At 35.8% G+C, this 21,351-nt stretch overlaps 1 protein-coding gene across 1 annotated transcript in view; it reads right to left on the reverse strand.

The window, feature by feature from the left end:
* PIP4P2 (phosphatidylinositol-4,5-bisphosphate 4-phosphatase 2) overlaps positions 1-21,351 on the reverse strand; it is a 57,316-nt gene that overhangs the window by 16,012 nt on the left and 19,953 nt on the right. Inside the window, exons 2-4 of the mRNA XM_017646007.3 lie at positions 13,847-13,995; positions 9,814-9,920; positions 8,572-8,695 (exon numbers count right to left, since the gene is read on the reverse strand). Of these exons, the coding sequence (XP_017501496.2) occupies positions 8,572-8,695; positions 9,814-9,920; positions 13,847-13,995 (380 nt within the window). The remainder of the gene's footprint in view (positions 1-8,571; positions 8,696-9,813; positions 9,921-13,846; positions 13,996-21,351) is intronic.

Below are 21,351 nucleotides of genomic sequence, written 5' to 3' on the forward strand. Positions count from 1 at the left end.
AATCCTGTGGTGCAACTTTCTCTTTCAATTTCTCCCTGTAAATGTAATACTAGAATGCACTACCTTCTCACAGGATTGTTATTCAGATACTTGAAATGGTTTACTAGTAGTAGGTTAAAATCTTTGAAAGAATGAGTGATATAAATTTAAAGTAACTCTTTACCTCTAAAAGTACATTTAAAAATACCTCTCACACCTTCCATCTTGTTTACTTTTCTATATACCTTCTTGTAAAGCATGTATTTCCTTTATAGTTTTAAGAGAATTCCTTTACTTCAGGAGTTTTATCATCAAAACAGTTTTTCTTTTATTAAAATTAATTTTTGTTTAGGATGCCAGGTCACTCACTTCTCTTTTCATAACTTTCCAGTTCTAGGTATAATAAGGCTTCAATAAATTATGTGCATACTAAAATGTTTTCCACACAATAGAAGATAATTTTCAGAAAGTATATGATGCATGATTCTTTTCTCTTTAAATAGTTTTTAAATGGCTAACTTTTAAAAAAAAACAATAAATTTGGGTTTGCCCTGGGCTTCTCTTTCTTTCTATTTTTTTCAATCCTCATTAAAGTTAGTTAACCTTGAAATGATCTCTCTCCATTACAGCAGGAACAGAGGCCAAAGATAAATAAACTAGAAATGAAACATGAATGTTAACTCTCTTTTTGAAATGATTATTTGTCAACATCTGAGAATGTCAAACTAAGGCTCCTTTTTTTTCAAGAAGCAGTAAATTTTTCTTTCATTACTTATTTTGTGACAAGTCAATTTATTTCAAAACCTACTGTTTATAGTAAAAATGCCAGAAGTAATGTGGGAAAGGTTTCTACAGAAATTTTTTCAGTACATTAAGATGCAAAGAATACAGAAATCTTACTGAGTACTTTTTTCATGTTTTTGTATTTAGCTTTAGGATAGCTGCTGAACTTGTAACATCATTACATATTTTACTTATAAATAACAAACGGAAGTTTTTCACAGGTAAAAAAAAGCTAAGTAGTTGAGGAGACAATTGAATGAATGAAGAGGAAATCAAAATTGAAGCCTGAAGGCTAACATGTTGGCATAGTATTCTAGAATTTTAGATGACCAGTTGAAGGAGACTAGCCCAATATTACCATTTTATAGTGGTCTTCATTTTAGCATAGATTATTCATGGTAAACTCAATTGTAACTATAAACAGCTAAGACTTTATTGTATAATTAGTAAATTATACAACCAGCAAACTAACACACCTGGTTTTGTTATCTCCAAGTACTCAACATGCAGCAAACTAAGAACATAGAAGCATCTATTATTAGAAATAATTTTGTCATAATCTATTCAAATGAATGCAAATACTTGTGTTTTTGAAAGAAAGTTAACTTACTACTGTTCCTCATCCAAAATGCAGCCTCTGCCCTCTTAAAATTTTATTGCCAGAACTTGTAGTCTCAATAGGAAAAAATTACCTATTTTCCATCAGAAAGATGAAAGGCAACTTCTCTAAAGCCCAATCTTTTCAATAGAGGTCTTTATTTATCTGACTTATTTTCAACTATTCTATATAAGAGATAAATTCAGTTTCCCCAAGATATATATTTTTTATCAGTCTTAAAGGCTCATAAGAAAATTATAAGGCTAAAAACTAGTCATTTGATAGTATCCCACTAGATTTTATTTTTAAAGGATATAATAGGCAACTGATGTCATTACTTTGAACTATATTCAAGTTAAAACCATTTCCATTCTCTGCTACGACACCAAACCATATATCCCAGGGTCCAAATAAGAAAAATATGATCTTTCTTGAAGGTACTACACTGGCCTAATTCTGGGCAGAGTTTAAACAATCATGATTGTGTCTAAAATGAGAGTTCCTGTGGCCAGGATCCTCACCTGGCCCTGGTTGGCTAGCTCACTGCACACGTGTGGGCAGTACATTGTTATTGACTCTATGTAAAGCGCTCCGCCCGTTCCTCTGGGCAACATGGTGGTATGGCTGCAAGGCTGCAGGAGAGCAAAGCAGAGGCTGGAGTGGTGGCAGCGCAGAGGACAGAGCCAGAGGATGGCTGTGTGGGACGGCTGTGCGGGCAGAGAGGCCCAGGGAACGGCTGTGCAGGCAGAGGGCACAGAGGCAGAGACTGGCTGGCTGCATGCGGATTTGCTCTGAGTGAACAGGATTTTAGTGACTGACCTGCCACCATGGAAATAAAGTTAGGTATAACCCTTTCACCTCAAGAACATTCTACTGTCATTTCTTTGGTCACATCAAAGCCATAGTGAACTTGCTGGGGCTGAAACCCATTGGCGAGACAAGGATGCAGGCATATATTGGAGGCTGTGTTAGTTTTCACTGAAGAATGCCAACCCTGCAGTCAGATATGGGTTGACAAATCATCTGGGACTGCATGTCACAGAGAACACCCGACTCACAGAAAAGAGCAATTAAACTCTCTATTGTTCAGGTGTCTTAGGAAACTTCTCTATATTTATGCAGAACTAGCTGAAAGCTATGTATTTGCTTTAGTGTTCTAAAAAATTATTTTCCAAGCAGTGTCTCTCAAAACACTACCCTGAGATGATGCCCTCAAAATGTTTGTATACAGTATATTAAAGCTCCCTCCTGGATATTAACAATAATGCACGCTAAAAGTGCTAACAAATACACCTGTAAAAAATAATTCTATTTAATTCCGCTTATCCTAGCAATTCCCCATGACTATGAAATTCTTTACTCATATAACACCTATTATTAACCTATAAAATGGGTGTTTTATTGAATATACTTTGGAAACCACAAATCTAACATTTCTAAACACTGTATGGTTCTCATTAGCTCTGAAATGAATAGTGTGAATTTCTAGATAATTTAACTTTAGCATTATAACACTGATATATTACAGGATGTTATTATTATAATCACAGGATGTTGTTGAGAACACAGCCCACTGTATTGTTCTTTTATCTTAATCCATGGGAATAATTCTCTCCAGTCTTAGTATTCCAACAAAGGTTCTCCTATGTGACCTATTTTTCAAAACATGTTGAATATCCTGTAATAGATCATGTTTTCCCCTTTTCATTGACTCTAGAAGACTTACAGCTAAAATTCAGTCTAATTTTAATAATTGCACAGGATTAAATATTATGCATACTTATATTCTTATGCATGCCTTCATATTTTTTCTGCCCTTCTTTTCATTCTCCATGATTTTTTTGTATTTTATTTTCAGTGCTATTGAATTTTTTGTGTCTCAATTGCTTTTGGGCCTGGTAAGCCAAGACTGAAACAAGGTAGAGAATTAGTGAATGAACTGTCCTAATAGTTAAAGGCTTGAAGGACAAAGAATATACTACAAAGGATGTAAGACTTTTCACCATTGGCATAATAATAAGGGTAAGGCAAAGTGCCCAAGTCAGAATTAAGAGCTATGCAGTCTGTTTATTCTCCTAACGCTACTCTCAAACCTAACAGGCACTCTGTAAGTATGTACTGTGTTCCCCTAAACACCAAAACCTTCTTTTCTAGGAATTTTGAAATCATCTTCAAATTCTGTATATTAATCCAAAATACCCTTTCCTGCTAAAGAATTAAAGTTTTTAATCATAATTACTGTGCTAATATGTTAATATGACTCATTTGCTTGTTGTACTGACTATTAAGTGAGAAAGGGCCAGTTTTAGAAGTTTATCTGTGGCTTGCATTTTGCTTTAGTAATTTTCTTCTGGGGGAAAATATCTAAATGCACACATTATTTTTTTTTTTTTTTTTTTTTTTTTTTTTGAGAGGGCATCTCTCATATTTATTGATCAAATGGTTGTTAACAACAATAAAATTCAGTATAGGGGGGTCAATGCTCAATGTACAATCATTAATCCATCTCAAGCCTAATTCTCATCAGTCTCCAATCTTCTGAAGCATAACGAACAAGTTCTTACATGGTGAACGAATTCTTACAGAGTGAATAAATTCTTACATGGTGAACAGTACAAGGGCATTCATCACAGAAACTTTCGGTTTTGATCATGCAATATGACCTATAAACCATCAGGTCAAATATGAATATTCATTTGATTTTTGTACTTGATTTATATGTTGATCCCACATTTCTCCTATTATTATTATTATTTTTATTTTTAATAAAATGCTGAAGTGGTAGGTAGATGCAAGATAAAGGTAGAAAACATAGTTTAGTGCTGTAAGAAGGCAAATGTAGATGATCAGATGATCAGGTGTGTGCCTATGGACTAAGTATTAATCCAGGCTAGACAAGGGCAGCAAGACATCCACGGATGCAGAAGATTTCTCTCAAAGCAGGGGGGGTGAGGTTCTGAGCCTCACCTCTGTTGATCCCCAAATTCTCACCTGATGGCCCCCCTGCGACTGTGCCTGTCTTAGGTTGTTCCTCCCTTGAGGAATCTTACCCGTCTCTGGCTAACCAGTCATCTTCCGGGGCCATACAGGGAAATGTAAAGTTGGTAAGTGAGAGAGAAGCCATATTGTTAAATGCACACATTATTTTAAAAAATAAATCACATCACATACATATCTATCTTACCTCTCAATTTGGATCATTCTCAAGAATTCACTGCCAGATTATTTCAAAACATTAAATTTAAACTTTGGTAACAACTGTCATTGATTTATCCTTTTTCCCTCATCCTCTTATCTACTTTATTATCAGTATGGTCAATTCTCTCTCTCTCAAATTCTTTATGCTATTCTCAACCATGATTATCATCACTTTCTGAACAATAAAAGCCAAATGTCTAGTATTGTGCCTCTTCACTCTTGCTCTATGCAATCCATTCTGTACATAGCATCCAGATACACAGATTAATCATAAAGTTCCACTGTAGTTGTCCATTACTCCTAAGATAATGTCATTTCCTCTAGGCTAAGCACTTCTGTGTATCCTACCAAGAACACTCTGTATTTCCCTACTCCTCTGTAAACACATTTCATGTAATTGTTGTATTAATTGTCTTTCTCCCTCTATTAGAAAACCCCATGAAGGCAGAGACTACACCTTCCTGTTTTCCCAGCATGTGGCTGAGTGCCTGGTACACACTGAACACATATTTTTTAAGAAGTGAAATCAGTTCACTTATAATGTGGCTATAAGGATTATCCATGGCAAAGATTTGAAATATAAAACATAACTGGGTAAAATGCAAATGCAACACAATTATGGATGGGAGCTTATGGACATAAGTTGAAAACTATTTTGAAAATTTTTTAATGGTATCTCAAAATATAATTCGTTCACATATAAGAAAGAAAACAATAATAAATATATTTAATATATGACTTAGTCAAATCACTTGATACCTAACAATACCTAAAGACTGTATTATCCTATTATCCTATATTAAATCAATATGTAGCGATATTTTAAAAAGAAATTTAACTATCCCCACCAAGTATATCCTTAAACATATGTACTTAGTCATTGATTTAATCAGTAAGATATAAATGCAATGATTTATCTTGTCCTACTAAATTTTAAAAAATCCTAGAAATCTGGTTAAATGCAATAAATTGGATAAATGCCTGCATTTCCATTTCCTTTTCCAAACCTAACTAAAAGTGCTAATAAGTGAATTAAAAAATGTATGACACCATAAGGACAAAGAGAATCAGGAAAGAAATGGCCTCCAGTTTCTGGATGATGGAAAGCTAAAGGAGACCTGGCATCTGACTTAGTGAAAGGCATGCTGAAATTTGGCTGCCTCCAGAGAGAGAAGCCAATGAAAAGCAGGCTGGTTCACACTGAAGGCCTGCAGGATGGCTCACGGATTGGGGCTACCAGGTGCTTTCAAAGGTAGGAGCTGGTGGTAGTGATAAAAACAGCAGTATCAGTTGTAAACTCTTCCCTCCACACCACAAAACCTGAAACTCCTTTCCTTTCCAACACATGCAAGAAAAGAGTGATTTATTTTGAGAAGAAACTGAACTAGAGAGCTTGTGAATTTAGGAACACCAGGCAAAGCAGAAGAAAATAATCAAGCACCATTCTAAAAACAAAGGTATTACAAGTTAAAGTCTACAGTTTGAACAGTGGATGAGACCTGGGCCCGTTACCTTCCTTAGCTCCTAGAATGCTGTGTCCAGGCATATCCTTCATAAGAAATCAGAGAATTGTTCTCCAGAGGAACTTACTAAAAAAGGATGACTGATACTAATAGTTGACAGTTCTCCAAAAGAAAAGGAAGAAGAAGAAAAAGGAAGAGGAGGAAAAGGAAGAGGGAGAAGAAGGAGGGAAGAGACAGAATAAAGAAAGAAAGAAAATTTTAATTCTTGATGCATGAAAAAGAGATTTTAGTCAGTGACTTATTTTCAAACATAAAGGAGCTTTTCAGTAAAACCTCTGTCACAAAAGAAAAATAGAGAATGTGGGGAGAAAACAGAGACAAGGCATAAAGAAAAATAATACATTAGAAAAAATATAATTAATAACTTCAGAAAAATGCCATAAAGAAGGGAATGCTTATTAGAAAAAGGGAAAAGAATTAATCAGAGAACACAGGAAAACTCTTGAAAATTAAAAATTATGTTATATCATCTAAAATTAAAATTTTGAATCAAGTTTACAAAATATAGTTGGGGAAGTTCCCTTCCCCTGTAAGAAAAAGCCTAACCTGAAAAAAAAAAATGGGGAAAAAAGGAAAGAGACAATTGAAGTGATCTGATATAGACTTCTAGGAAGAGGGAACAAAGGAAATGGGCTCTAAGAGGACCCACTGAGGACCCAAACACTGAGTTCAAACATTCCCTCCCTAAGGCACACGCTAAGCCACTTCAGAGCACTGGAGAGAATTTAAGGGGAAAATACAGAGGAAGAAAAGCCAGAAAAAGGACCAGGAGTCAGAATAGCAGTTCAACTCCTCATCAACAGTGGAGCAAAGCCTTTACATTTTTGAGAGGAAACAATTGCCAACCCATAATTCTACATCTGGACAAATTATAAAGCAAATGTGAGATTAGATTAAAAACTGTTCAAGAAGGGCTAAAATTTATTTCCCTGCATCTTCTCTCAGAAAGATAGGAGAGGGTATGCTCCACCAAAATGAAGGAATAAACCAAGAACTACGAAAATGGCATGGGAAACCCAGGACATTTCCTCCAGCACAGGACAAAGGTAAAGGAATTCCTAGGGTTGAGGACGGGAGGCCCCAGAATGACAGCTGTGTAGCTGTGCACTCACTTAACAGATTCTCTTGATGTGCTTGACTCTCCTGACTGGAATTCTATAGATTCATAAAAAGTAGAGGAAGAACTAATGATGTGTACATAGAAAACTGAACAAATTCAAAATGGGGATGGACAATTATTAACAAATACAAAATATTCTAAAATCCATACAGGAGAGAAATGCAGATGTTACTTGAATCAGCTGTAAACATAATTTATCTAATAAAAATGTAAGCACTAAGTATTAATTGAATAAAATAACTCTACTAGGAGTATAGAATTGAGGAAAGGGATATGGATGGCAGTGAGGTGGTATAAGTGCTAAATCCTTAACTTGCATTTTACAAGGTAATAATTAATATCTGAAATTGCTTAATCAAAAAGAAAAAGGATAAGCAAACAATAAACACATGGAAATAAATACCAGCAGAGCAGATGAGAGAGTTGAAAGTATTTGGGGGATGGTATTTGTGTTAGATAAAGAAATAACCACCATTTTCCCTATAAGCTTTATAGTCTTATTTGACATTTGAAATTATGTACATGCATTACTCTAACAAAAATAAAAATTAGAAGGAAAAAAGCAATTCATCTATACTTTCTTAAATCCTTTAATTCTTAGATTCTAAGGAAAAGTTTTGCTCTCATGAAGGCTAAATAACAAAAGAAAACCTGTGCTTACCTTCCTGACAGGGTAAATCATGATGAAATTAATTTTTAAAAACAAACATAGGATTAAAGTTAAAAGCAAAATTAAAGCAAAACAAGAACTTCTGTAACAGTCATTTCAAACTACTTACACCTTATTTTTCAATCTAGTAGTTTACCTAATTATAGATGCTAGAGATAATTCCCTTTACTCCAATTTTAATTTTTAAAAATCAAAATATTATTATTATTTTTTTTAAATTTTATTTTGGTATCATTAATCTACAATTACATGAAGGACATTATGTTTACTAGGCTAAAAATCAAAATATTATTGATGAATTGTAGTAAGAATTTTTCTTGAATCTTTACTTGAATTTTTCATGCAACCGTGTCATGCACTTTACGCTCTAGAGAGCAGGTGAGGGGACAGCAAGATTCAGCCACTCACCAAGCCAAGCCACACCTGGAAGAAAGGGCATTGTTTCTCATTAGCCTCCCTGGAGGGATGCCTTTTGAAAACGAACCTATCAGAGGATGTAACTTCTGTCTAATTCATAAAAGATGCAGTGCAACCTAGCTGCACCTTTGATTAACTGTCTTTCTTAAAAAGAGTTTATTTCAATCTTCTGATCAATTTTCTCTTGGACAAAACTATAAGAGTACAAGCAATGGTCAAATGCATATGATCATGACTTACATTTACAGATTGATGCCGCTATGACACGTATCTGGTTACTTACCAGAAATGTGTTTCCACAGTGCCCACACACGACCCTCGTACCTTCTGGTTGGACTGGCAATGCAGGTTGAGCTGGTTGTTCTTCAGAAATAAGCATTACTGGGCCAAGGTTAATTATGCGTCTACTGTGGAAAGAGAAGGAAACACTTCAGTATTTCCAAGATGGACTGAGGGCAAAATGTCCATTTTTTGGGAAAATGAAGGAAACACTTCATTACCCCAAAATGGACTGAGGGCGATATATGGCCAAAACCATGGTATGCAGCATTGAAAATAGGTTATACTTGTTTTATAAATTAAGGGAATTAAATGTCAGGTTTTGGAGCCAAAAGTCACAGAAAGTAGCAATAATAATATTTTAAAAGCAGAAAAATGAGTCTTTTTGTACTTGGGATAGAACCCATATATTACGATGTTGGTCCCAATCAATCACCTTGAGATCTATTTAACTGCCATTTCTGAGTTCTTATAAGTCCAAATCAGAAAAAAGTTACTATTATTCTCTATGTAGGAAGAAAACTTGAGTTTGATAGAAGACTAAATAAGTTAAAATATTCTACATCAACAAATAATGTGTGTGCCATGAAGGTAACGAAGTGCTGAGTCACAACCAAGTTTCTCTGATTTTCTTTGATGATCATTTAGTCAGTATTGGACAGAAATGAAAATGTGGGGCTCTATTCCTTTCTACTCCCCAGTCTACCACCAGATGGGGTTGAAAATGTTTCATGTAAAGGTTTAAAAAGCCAGAAATCACAGGAAGAATACAGTTTAGGTCTTGATATACTCCTCTCTGGGCACATCCATACTGGCAATTGGCATGGGTAAATAACTCCAGGACTTATTGCATAGATTATGTTCAGCAGAGACTAGCATAGCATATACTGAGGTATACAATGATGATTTAAACATTTCCAGGTTAAGATGAATTATGTCAAAGGTAAACTAAGTGATTATTTTTAAATAATTTTAGTGAGTCACTGATTTATTACACTGCATTAAATACTTACATAACATCAAGAAAATTTTCATTGCTTATTGAAGAATATTTTATCTTACAAATATCTGTGACCATTAATTTCAAACTAAGCATATCGTTCCTTTAACAACAACAAAAAAATAATCTAGGTCCTATAATTACTTCTAGGACAGACTCTAGAACAAAGTGTGGCGCATAATGAGCCTTTCATAAGCACTTGTTGAATGAACAATTGAATGAATGAATGAATCTTTTATCTCTTACCAGTTGGGTCTCGGACATCCTATTCGCCGAGATGTGTCCTTACAAATGAGGAGACAATTACAAGGGCATCTAACATATTTCTTCCCTGTTGGGGGGTTTTTGATTGGCTAGATAAGGGAAGAAAATGCAAACACAACAAATTAACCATAGTACAGATAGCTAAAGCCTGTTTGTGTGTAAAAAGGAAATGAGTCTTTAAAAACTAAGGCTCTCCATAGTGCTACCTAAATACAATTTAGGGAAAAGTGCATCGTAAGTGGTTTTAAGTAGCTAAAATACTGGCAAGCACTATATGAATTTCTGTTGGCTGCTGAGATTTAATTATGAAGGGCATATTTCAGAATTAGTTTGTACCAGCTCTTTAATATAGGAGGAATACTTGGTGCACAAAGACAGTTGTTTTTCCTTTAAAGTTTTAAGACAGAGAAGGTCATCTCTCTGGCCAGACACAAACATTCACTGAGGGTTCTTGTACCTGTCTGGGAAGCTTAAGCTCAGTAAGAAAGCAGGACAGAGAGGTATGTGACACATGTGAACTTTTATTAAACTTAACTCATACAACAAAGAGATTAATTTTATTACATCTTTTAACTTAAATTTGAAAAAACCTGGATTAGCTCTTAACACTAGCATTTCTATTCTTTCATTTTATTTGACTTTACAGTAAATTTAAAAGTAAGAATAAATAATACCGAAGAAAGTATTTCAAGACTTTCAAGACTAGGGCTCAAGCTTGTCAAAGTAAAGAACCTGTGAGGTACTGAGTGGAGCCGAACATCTCTCCTATGGCATGCCTGCCAAAAATGCATAAGCTGAATCTAATCATGATGGAACATCAGACAAACCCAAACTAAGGAATATTCTACAGCATATCTTGCCTGTACTCTTAAAAAATGTTAAGGTAATAAAAGACAAATACTGAATTTCAGAGTAAGAGAAATTAGAGAGATATGACACCCAAATGCAACATGTAATTCTGCATTCACTACTGAGTCAAAAATTATTTTTAATGGAACAATTGGGCAAACATGAATTAGGTCAAAAGATTAGATAACAGTATAGTATCAGTGTTAATTTCCTTCATTTGATAATTGTACTATAATTGAGTAAGTGAATGTCTCTTTTTTTTTTTTACAGAAATTCACACTGAAATGTTTAGGGGTAGAACACATGTTCTTTTTACCTTAAAAGGTTCTGAAAAAAAAGATTATTTATTTAGAGAGAGAAAGTTAATGTGACAAAATGTTAATATTTGCAGAATGTGGGTGAAGGGCCTATGGGAAGTCTCTACTATGTAATATTATTTTTGCAACTTTTCTGTAAGTCTGCAACATATTTTTAAAGGATTTTTGAAAATGTAATAACCTTGATACAATATAAAAAAGTAAGCAACAAACCACCTACAATTAAACTATACTATAGACAAAATCTGAAAACCTAAAATTCATGAACATCCATATTACTATACTATCTAAAGTATCAAGAGAACCAGAATTTGGATTAATTTTTAAATATCCAAATTTGGCATTAAGTAAATGTATGCTTAGCAAATAACAAGATTTGTTTTTATTCTGTATTTTATTCCCACCTCACTTCTAGACCTCAGTTTCCTCATCTGTAAAACAAGGTGATTGAAGTAGAAGATTTTAAGAACTGGTCCTCAGTAGCAGCTCCACACCATGTCATGCCTGGTCTGCAGTGAAATGGGTGGAAAATGACATCATCCTTTGCAGAAATTCTGATATTCTTGGCAAAATATACTTGTATGTGCTGGGCACTTTACCCCTGTAATCCCACAGCAGCCTTATGAGGTAGGTATTATTATCAATGTACACTTTACATAAGAAAAGCACAATTTAGAAAAGGGAAGTCCCCAAGAATCTATAGCTGCTAAGTGGCTGTGGGATTCAAACCCTGTTCTGTCAGCCTCCAAATCTCAGACTCATAATTGGTTATGAAGCCAACAAGCTCCAGTCTTTCTCCAGGACTTCTCAAATTTTCCATTAACTTCATCCTAGAAATTACTTCTCCTTTAACCTTAAATTTTGTATTCTATAAGTCTTGCTAAAATTTGTCCATATTAAACACATACATCCATACATTCCTTACTTCCCTTCCCAATTCTGTCTACTCTAATAAAAAGGATTTGTATTAGCCTTGTTCTTTTGTTTGATATGTTTTGGTTTTTTTTCAATCTCCACAGGACTATCAGGCTCCTATCAGAGGTGGCTGCCCAGGAGAACAGATACATTGATACCCTATTTTAGGTTTACATGAGGAGAATGAATCACAGTAGAAATGAGCAGGGGACAATGATAGTGACACTAACATAAGGGAACTGTAATGCTGGGCCCTGGTCCACTGCATCTGATTTTTTGAAGCTGGACTTTCTCCAGAGAAGCTCTTAGTTGCCTAACACCTCTTCATTCATAAATTTAAGATCAAATTACACCACAAACATTGGTAAGTTACATTAAAACACTCTTCAAAGACCTTTTTTTCTCACTTTTTTCCTCCTCTGTAAGGTTACTGATTTCACACAAGGCAATTTGATTAGATACTATTCATTTCCTCTAGAATTTGCACAATTTTATGCATTTCTTTACTTAACAGGGATAGTAATGATACAAAAACTTCAGCATGATTTTCTTTATGTCCAAAAGTAATTTATTTGTAGCCCAATCCTATTGATCCGGTATGAATTTATCACTTGCAAGCAGCCAGACTGAGGCTGTTGGCTAAATCCAGAGTGACTTTGAGATTCCTGCATAAACAACACAGTTTGCTCCACTTACTTCCAAGTATATATATAAAGCTGAAACTCCTTTTTTTCTGTTCATTAAAGAACAAAAATTTGTATGGGAGGAGGAACAGGAGAAAAATTTAACACTAATATCAAATCCAAGGACATGTTTAGGCAGTGGTACTTTTTAAAATTGTATTTATGTCTAACTCTTACCAACTCTAAAAAGAACACTAAAGGAAATCAATGCTAATTAAATTTGCTAGTGAGTGTTTAATTTAAAAAGGAAATAGCTGGTGTTGGCATCACCTATTTATATTGTAAAGTTCTTCTCCATATGATGTCCCTCCTAGAAAAAAATATTTACAGTATTTACAATGAAATACATTGTTTCATGACTTAAGGTTTTATTTTATGACATTTGTATAAAACATATAATAAGCCTAGTATCCATGTTTTATGGCTCTTAGAGACACAATAATGATTGGCTGACTATTTTTAGACTTTTATAAAATGGAAAAAAATACCAATGCCAAAATTAAATTAATATTTAATGGTAGATTTTGAGAGACTGAAATTTTAAAAATAAAGCCTAACCATGAAAATAGAAATATACTTAATCTAACCAGTACATACATTACCAGTTTATTATGTGAAACTAAAATTTTTACTTAAAATGTAGCTGCTTTTCATAAAGTTTAGTTAAAAAAAAATGTGCCCTTCAAATTTTTGAACATTTCACTACATTAATATCAAGTAAATGGAGTAAAATACCAAGCTCTTCATAAACAGTTTGGCACAAATAGCAATAATAAATGCATAATCACAAAAGCCAAAAAAAAAACAGACATCCCCCAGACATAAAACAAGTTTAAATAATTTTCCATATAATAAGTACGAAGTCCACGTTTGAAGTGAACTATAGTATGTTTTCATTCAGTGAAAATCAGAATGGATTTAGTTGTGATGAAGAGAATTATAAATAACTGTGTACACTCCTGTGTAGAAAAAAAAATAACTGTCTACAGTCCATCTTATTTTAGAAAGTAAAGAACCAAATGACATTATATTTAAATTCACCATGAAATTTTCATAATGGAATTAGCTTTAAACACCCCAAGACATCCCTGTATACAATAAAAAGGAAAGAGAGGAGAGAAAGGATGAAAAAGTATGGCCATATCTGCATCCAGCCCGCATCTACCTTTAAGTAACATTATTGGAGCACTTCCTTTAGGGAGAGGATATCAGATAACAAATATGCTTTTGTTAATGGAAATCTCCACTTACCGTAGCTTCATTGCAAACTGTGCACTTAACCACGTGCTGATGAAGCTTGCCATCCAAATTGATAAGAGATTGGCACACTCGGCAGTTTATTACTGGAATACCACTGGCATCTGGACTGGCAATGGCTGTATATGGAGGTGGGAGTTCCGCTGAAAAGACATTAGTCACTGACTCAAAGAGTCTCAGAAATACTATGGCTAGACTGAGCATATAAGTAACACAAGTAAAGTAGAAACTATCAAAAGTTTCCTGTTCTTTTATTTTTAAAGCTAGCCAACTTATCCTAGTTTCAGAGCATAAACATACACGGGACTATCTTGTGAAATAAATTCTTAACTCTAATAGAATCCAAATCACATTTGCCTAGGTCTACCCCCAATGACCCTGTTTCCTTTACTAACCTGTACTCAAAATACCCACCCCATTCCTATGTGTAAATTCATAGTTCTTAATAAGAAAGTAATGATTTTATGCCTAAAGTAAAAATCTTACACTCATGATCTGACTACCAAGAAATAGAAACAGTCAATGAAAACAGTTTTTAAATCACTTACACATACACATAAATTGTGTAGTTGCCATACTCTGTTTATACCAGGACCAGTATAATTTGCTGGATTTGACAAGAACAAAATAAGAGTTTTGGTGGCAGTCAAGGAAAGACAAAAACCTAGAAAAGAAAACTTATCAACATGGAACAAAGCGAATTAGAATGGTACCATCTTAATTTCAGACACATTTAACCAATTTTTAGCCTCAAATTTTTACTTCACTTTCAAAATGCAGGAAATGTAGAGTTATTTATCATAAAAAATATAATGTCTGGCATTTAGTTTAAATATTACAAGAAAAAACAATGGGTTAATAGATGAATCAAGAGTAGCAAAATGTTGATAATTGAGGAATATAATGACATAGAAGGCCATTTTATTCCTACTACTTTTGGGTGTGTTAGAAAATTGCCATAATAAAATATACACATATACACAGTTCTTTAAGAGTCCTAAGGATGACTGATTGGGTAAAGGGAAAGTTTCAGAACCATGCTCATTTATCACAGGTATGTATTTGTTATATAAAAGTCTGAGAAAAAGAATCTAGATACACTACTCTGGAATGGGATTTCTAAAAGGGATTGTCTATACCCCCATTCTGCAGCTATCTCAGTACAAGCATAGAAGGCCCGTTCAAGGTAAGGTATTGTCTTAGGACATCTAGAAAGGTTACACCTCAACACATGACTGATGCCCCACTAAAAAGAACTGATATTTCAAGGAGCTTCTGTGACTATAAAATACAATCATAACAGCTAATCATGAAAAGAGTTATTTTTGAAATACAGATCTATCCACTGGATTAGATTCTGAACTCTGTGATATTTTTAAATGAGTTAGAGCATATAGCACAGTGTAATATGTTTAAAATCCACATACTACCACCAGCATCCTTAAGGTTTAGCATGTGGAATTTTTCAGACTTGCAAAGGATTAGCAACAAGTGTTATTCATTCAAATGATTCCTAACAAGCCAAATTTCTGCAGCAGCAAGGGCTCTGAAGGAAGCCACTTTAAAATGACAATATGTGCATATTTCTGGAAGGCTTATACCAGAACATTGCCAAACATGGAACTTGAAAAGAAGCTAGATGGCTTAAATTATAAAAATAGCTCTAAATCCTTGAAAGAATTTGAGTTTGATCCAGAGTGACCTGTAATGAGTTAATCAAGAGGAAAAACAGGTTAAAGGAACAACCAGTCAACAACAATATATTTGAGCCCTTGCAATTTGCAGATTACTTTATCCAATCTTAGTAAAGAAGGTACTGTTTTGGGAAAAAGCATACATACCTCATTAGAAATTCAAGGGACACTGCCTGGTTGTGTGGTAATACTATTGTTTTTAATAATTATTAGCAATAGCGCTACTAAAAAAACTTCCTCTCTTGCCTTTTCCTTGAACTCCAAAGTAATATGAAAGAGTTCTCCCATAATTCCAGGTCTCATCTTACATGGCATGACAGAAAAGAAATTTAAAGACAAGACAATTTCACAAAGAATAAAGGTGCAATGAGAGTGAGGGGAGGGGCCAATTCATTGCAGCTACACAAAGAGACAGTAAAACACACCCACTCTGACAGGCAAAAGCTTTTTGCTCAAAGGAATCTTCTAAAAATTTCATTGGGTGATCTTAAGCATTTGAAGTATATCAGAGCCAACAAAATGCTGTGAATTTTTCCTTAAGGATTTGCACTACATAAGTTGTAACCTGTCCAAAACAGAAAAGCTTTCAATTGCAAAAAAAGCCCAAAATCTTTCAGAGGCTTGAGAAGTGTGTGTGTGTGTGTGTGTGTGTGTGTGTGTGTGTGTCGGGGGGTGGGGGGTGGAGAATAATGAGTGAGGATTAGAAGTCTAAGATGAGAGAGACATAAACTCAATGAGGCCAGGGTCATGTCTAGGGTGTCTAGGACTGGTTCATCAGCACTTGTCACAGTGCCTAGGCTATGACAGAGGCTCACTAAATATTTATGGAATAGATGGATAGGTGGATGGATGGATGGATAGACAGATGAATCACTGAAATTTATCAGATACATCTATTTCTCTTGGGAAAATAACACTATGTATATTACTGCTACTCTCCTTGAAGAGGAGTGAGGGTTGTAGCAGGGGGGTTATAGCTTGGCTGAAAAAAAGGCTCTCTTCTAAATAGAAGAATATCCACTCCAAATCATGCACTGAGAGTGGTGAGGTAGTCAGGGGACATGATCCTGGCCCACCAGATAAATGTAAGCAATCCAAGAGATCAATAGAATGACAGATATTGCAGCTTAGTTGCTCTACTGAAAAGTGCTTTCAGGCCTATTGTTTCAATTTTCTGTCCATTACTTCAGTCCCAAGCAGACTTAACCATATTTCTTGTACTTTTACCCCAAGGAAATTTTCACCTGTCACTCCCATCTCCTCTTGTAACACACTCTTAATTCCAGAAATGTATTCCATGGTTATAAACCTCCAATAATTAGCAACTTAGATTGTTCTCTTTTCACTTTAAAAGACTCAATAGATCACCACTAACATATACAAATTTCAAATTTGTGCCCTGAGTACAAAGTTCACTGCAATCTCAACACTCAGGATCATTAGACATTTAGAGTTACAAAAATTCTTCATTTTAGAAGAGCCTTACTTGTTATTTAAACAATGGCCATTTTCCCTACGGAGTTTGCCTAATTGACAAATCTTTTTCTTCTATGTGAGCAATGTTCATTAGACTAGTTGTCTTCAATCCTGAAAAATTCCCTCAAGTTCTAGAATTGTACATTGTTAGAAATTCAAATAATCTTAGAAATTACATAGTCTAATTTCTTCATTTTATGTAAGACAAAACTGAAGCCCAGAGATTCTAACTTTTGAATAGCCTTTTATATCAGCAAAGCCAAGAGCTGACTCCTCTCCCAGAGGTCTCTGCACAATAACAATGATTTTATATAAGGAAAAGATGGAAGGACTAATGAGGGCTCTAGAGAAACACTTCGACAAGAATCAGATGTGAGCTAAAGAGGGTTATGAGGAGGAGAAGGAAGAGTCAGGAAAAATAAAAAACAGGACAGAGTATGAAACGAGAATCAGTTCACAATAATAAAAACATCATAGAAAAACCAAGGCTCATAAAAGAGTCAAGATGAAAAAGAATATGGATCACAAGGCATATATAATGATCATCCTAAAACACTCAAAAGGAACCATTGTTACTATATAAACCCATAAGTGATCAAATAACACTTTCCCATCATCACAAATAATGACCTAATTTACCGATTTTATGTCAAACAGCCCTTTCATCCTGCTAATTCATCCTTGTGTATTAATCCATACTTCCTTTTTTACCAGATATATCCTCCAGCACATTAAAGCTTGTTTTGGTAGATGGCTCTAACCTTTGTTATCTTAGTTACTCCTTCATAAGTCTCTTCAATGGCAATATTTTCCAGTTTAACTCACTTATTTCACTAATACACTTTTTGTATTCAGCCTTTCAGGCCCTTGACAAAGATGTTATCAGAATTGAAAAATGAATTCAGATTAAAATGAGAGATATTTTGGGACACTATGATTAAAGGATAAGCAAGAAAAGCATAAGGGACCAGCCTGGGAGGAAAGCCCTAGCTTTTTCTCCTCCTCAGGATCTTTGTGGAAAAGTATGGGTTAGTGGCAGAGTGCGCTTGGCTGCTGTGAAATATCTACTTCTAGTGTAAAACCTCTCCAGTCCATTTCAACACAGGGAAAGGGAAGGCCACCTTCTCTTCTTTCTTTTCTAAAACCAAAGAAAAAAGACTATTCCAGGACACTCTTGGGTTCTTCTAACATTAGGACATTCTTGGAAGGCTCCAACTGGCTGAGTCAGATCAGAAGGTACATGTGCTAGTTATTAGGTTACTGGCAGCTCTCAGCTCCAAATCCACCCTACTCAGCTTTGTCATGCTGGAGCTTCAAATCATGTAATGGCTTTGCCAGCTGGCTGCAAGTATATTCTGTTAATAGGAGGTGATAAAGGGAGCCTGCAAGGTTGGAGGAGAAAGGACTCACAGCCCTTTCCCCAGAGACACAAAGTCTTTCTCCAGAGCTCAGAGACATCAGCATCTGCTGGCCAGTGTGTCTCAGAAGTCATGGTTCATTCAGTTCTGCGAGGCCCCTCCTCTACATTACTAAATTTAATAATCCCAATCCCTTTCCTTTGTTTTCTCATCCCTAAAGGTGGTAGCTGCTTCCTGCACTTGAAATCTACTTAATACCTTAGAATAATATTTTTACCTTTCAGTTACCTAGTTAACAATTGTACACCTAACTGACAATCTTTCTATTGCATTCTATGATGTGGTTTCTATCTTCAGGTTCTGACACAAAAATTATTATCAGGAGTAATCCCAGGAAACAGAACCTGAGAAATAGAATTGGAGGAGTGCTTTGGTCATGCCTTGGTCTTAAATGTGTGCTGGGCTCCTTTACCAGTGGAACAGATATGGCAGTAATTGATGGCATGCAGGGGCATCCTGATGAATCCTATTATCCCCTGCAGGTGACAGTAATGTTTATGGCTCTTTTACTTGGCTATTATGGCACTAATAATTACTATATGGGTTGTGATATGGGATGGAGTCTCATGAATGCATTTACAGAAAGAAATTGAGAAGCTCAGGTCTTTAAACCTTCAGCTCAATCATGGCCAAAGAACTGAAGAATTTCTCTTACAGTCCTAAAAGTATCACTTATTTGTAGTTGTCACAGGGCTTATACTACTGGGAGAAAAAAAACCTCAAAAGTTAATCTTGTGGATTGCAAAATTACGTCAGGTATATCCACAGGCTTACCAAGACTCTCATGTTAAAGTCAGGATGTTGATCGCAAAGGAATGGAACTCTAAAATTTGGAATGTGGCCATTTGGTTATACCCAAACAAAGCTGAGAATCTTAAACCCCTGAGTCACTCTGAGCCTCCCTTATGAGTAGAAAGTAGCTTTACATCTTGTGTCTGAAGAAATGAGCCTTCCCTTACTGGAAAACTCTGTAATATTCTCACCCAAGGCAGGTGTCTTACATGAGGATGGCCATCTTCCTTAAGACCCATCCTCCAACCCCTTATTGTCTCAAGACCCATAAAGGATCAGATTTTAATCTGCTCCAGGAAGACAAGTACAAAGTGTGATTCTGAAGGAGCTTATGCATCAAGGAATTACAAGATTTGATAATACATACTGTCAGAAACCTGAAGAATATTTGTGACAGTTGACCTAAGGGTGTTAAGCCACAGAAGATGAAATGTAACACTGACTTAAGCCAAATTTAATGACATAGGTGCACTTGTTAGATGTTCTGGATTCCATGGTTGCTTTAAAGGTGGAAGTAGCTCTATCAGTTCATTTGTTGATTGATGAGACTTGGCCTTACAGTTAATGAGGCTGGGATGTTAGAACATCCCTAGCATGATACAGAAGAAGCAATCAAAGGCTTAGGGAGTTAGAAATTTTGGAGTGAATTATCATATGATAACTGCATACCCAGGCCCCACAACATCCCTTGAAAGGATCCAGAGGATATGCCTTTCACTAAGGCATCGATATTACATCATTTAGGGGAATCACATGCATCTTGCTGTCATGGCTCTTCTCTGCAGGCAAAGCATTATAGTGCAGGAAGACTCCACTGAGATGTGCAGCCTGATTTCAGTGAGGATTATGGGATCCTACAGTAAAATAGCCCAAATGAATCATTTAAAAGCCAAAAACAAGGTGGGTGCATTTATTGTAATGGGAATAGTAAATAGTAAAACATTTTGACCCACAGGACCTTTGATAGTGACTAACTGAAATAAGACTAGGAATCGAAATGGTTAGGTAAACTGAAAAATGTTACCTGTTTATATATAATAGAAAAAACTGGGTCCTGTACTTAGCAACCTGACTTAGTAGCCACAGTGTACATTCACAATTTTTCAACCAGTTTCCAACAAGAACAAGTTCATAGACCCAGGACACCTTCATTGAAGGGTTGGTTAATGCCCTTGAGGAATGGCTACCAGCACTGCCATAAGCATATATTGTAAATCTCCAAGCATTCCCAAAGACATCTGACACCATTTCCTAGTGATTACCCTGAGGATAAGAAAATGACCAGATCTTTGAGGGATTACTAGAAACTGACTCTTAAATGGAACTAATTCCTGAAGACTCAAAATTCCATTGTGGTCCACGATTCAAAAAGAAGTCTTAGGGACTGGAAAAAAGATGGCAGCATGAGAAGTAAGGCAGAAACCTACTCCCAAAATCACATAAAACATGAAAATACAGCAAATATAACTGATTCTAAAAAAGCTGCCTGAAGACTGCAGAACAGACTGCCCACATCTGGGGAAAAAGAGATGACCTCACAAAAAAAGGGTAAAGCAGCAAAGCCATGATCCAGCAGGATCCAAGCCCTTCCACCACACCAACCCACAAGAGGGAGGAAGAGAAACAGAGCAGGGAGGGAGTAGGAGCCCGGGACTGCTGAATATCTGGCCCTAGAGATCTGTGTCAGGAGCATGAACCCACATTACATGGTGGTCTGGAGATTAGTGAGGCTGGAAAGCAAAGACAGGTAGAATACTCAGAGAGGCTGAGATTCCAGCTGCTTGTGGAGAACAGATATGCACAACCAACCCCCTTGGACTAAAGAAAGGCAGGCAGTTGAAGGACCTCCCAGCAGCAAAAGGTCACTAAAGAGGCAAAGATTACACAGACCTCACTGCTCAGGAGAAAGGGCAGGTAGACAAAATCATCCCAGCACTCTCAGCCCAGCAGGTTGGGAACTCTTAGGAGCTTCAGATGCTCCATCCCCCTGGCTGGCAACACAGTCCCAAGGAACCCCACTGTGGTATGCAACCTTCCTCCCTGCAGAAGCTGGATCTGCTCACCTGCCACCCCCGCCATCATGCCAGGCCAGCTGGAAGGTGGCCCTACCCAAGGCTGC

Source organism: Manis javanica, chromosome 2, assembly GCF_040802235.1.
Source record: "Manis javanica isolate MJ-LG chromosome 2, MJ_LKY, whole genome shotgun sequence".
In the NCBI taxonomy this organism is placed as follows: domain Eukaryota; kingdom Metazoa; phylum Chordata; class Mammalia; order Pholidota; family Manidae; genus Manis; species Manis javanica.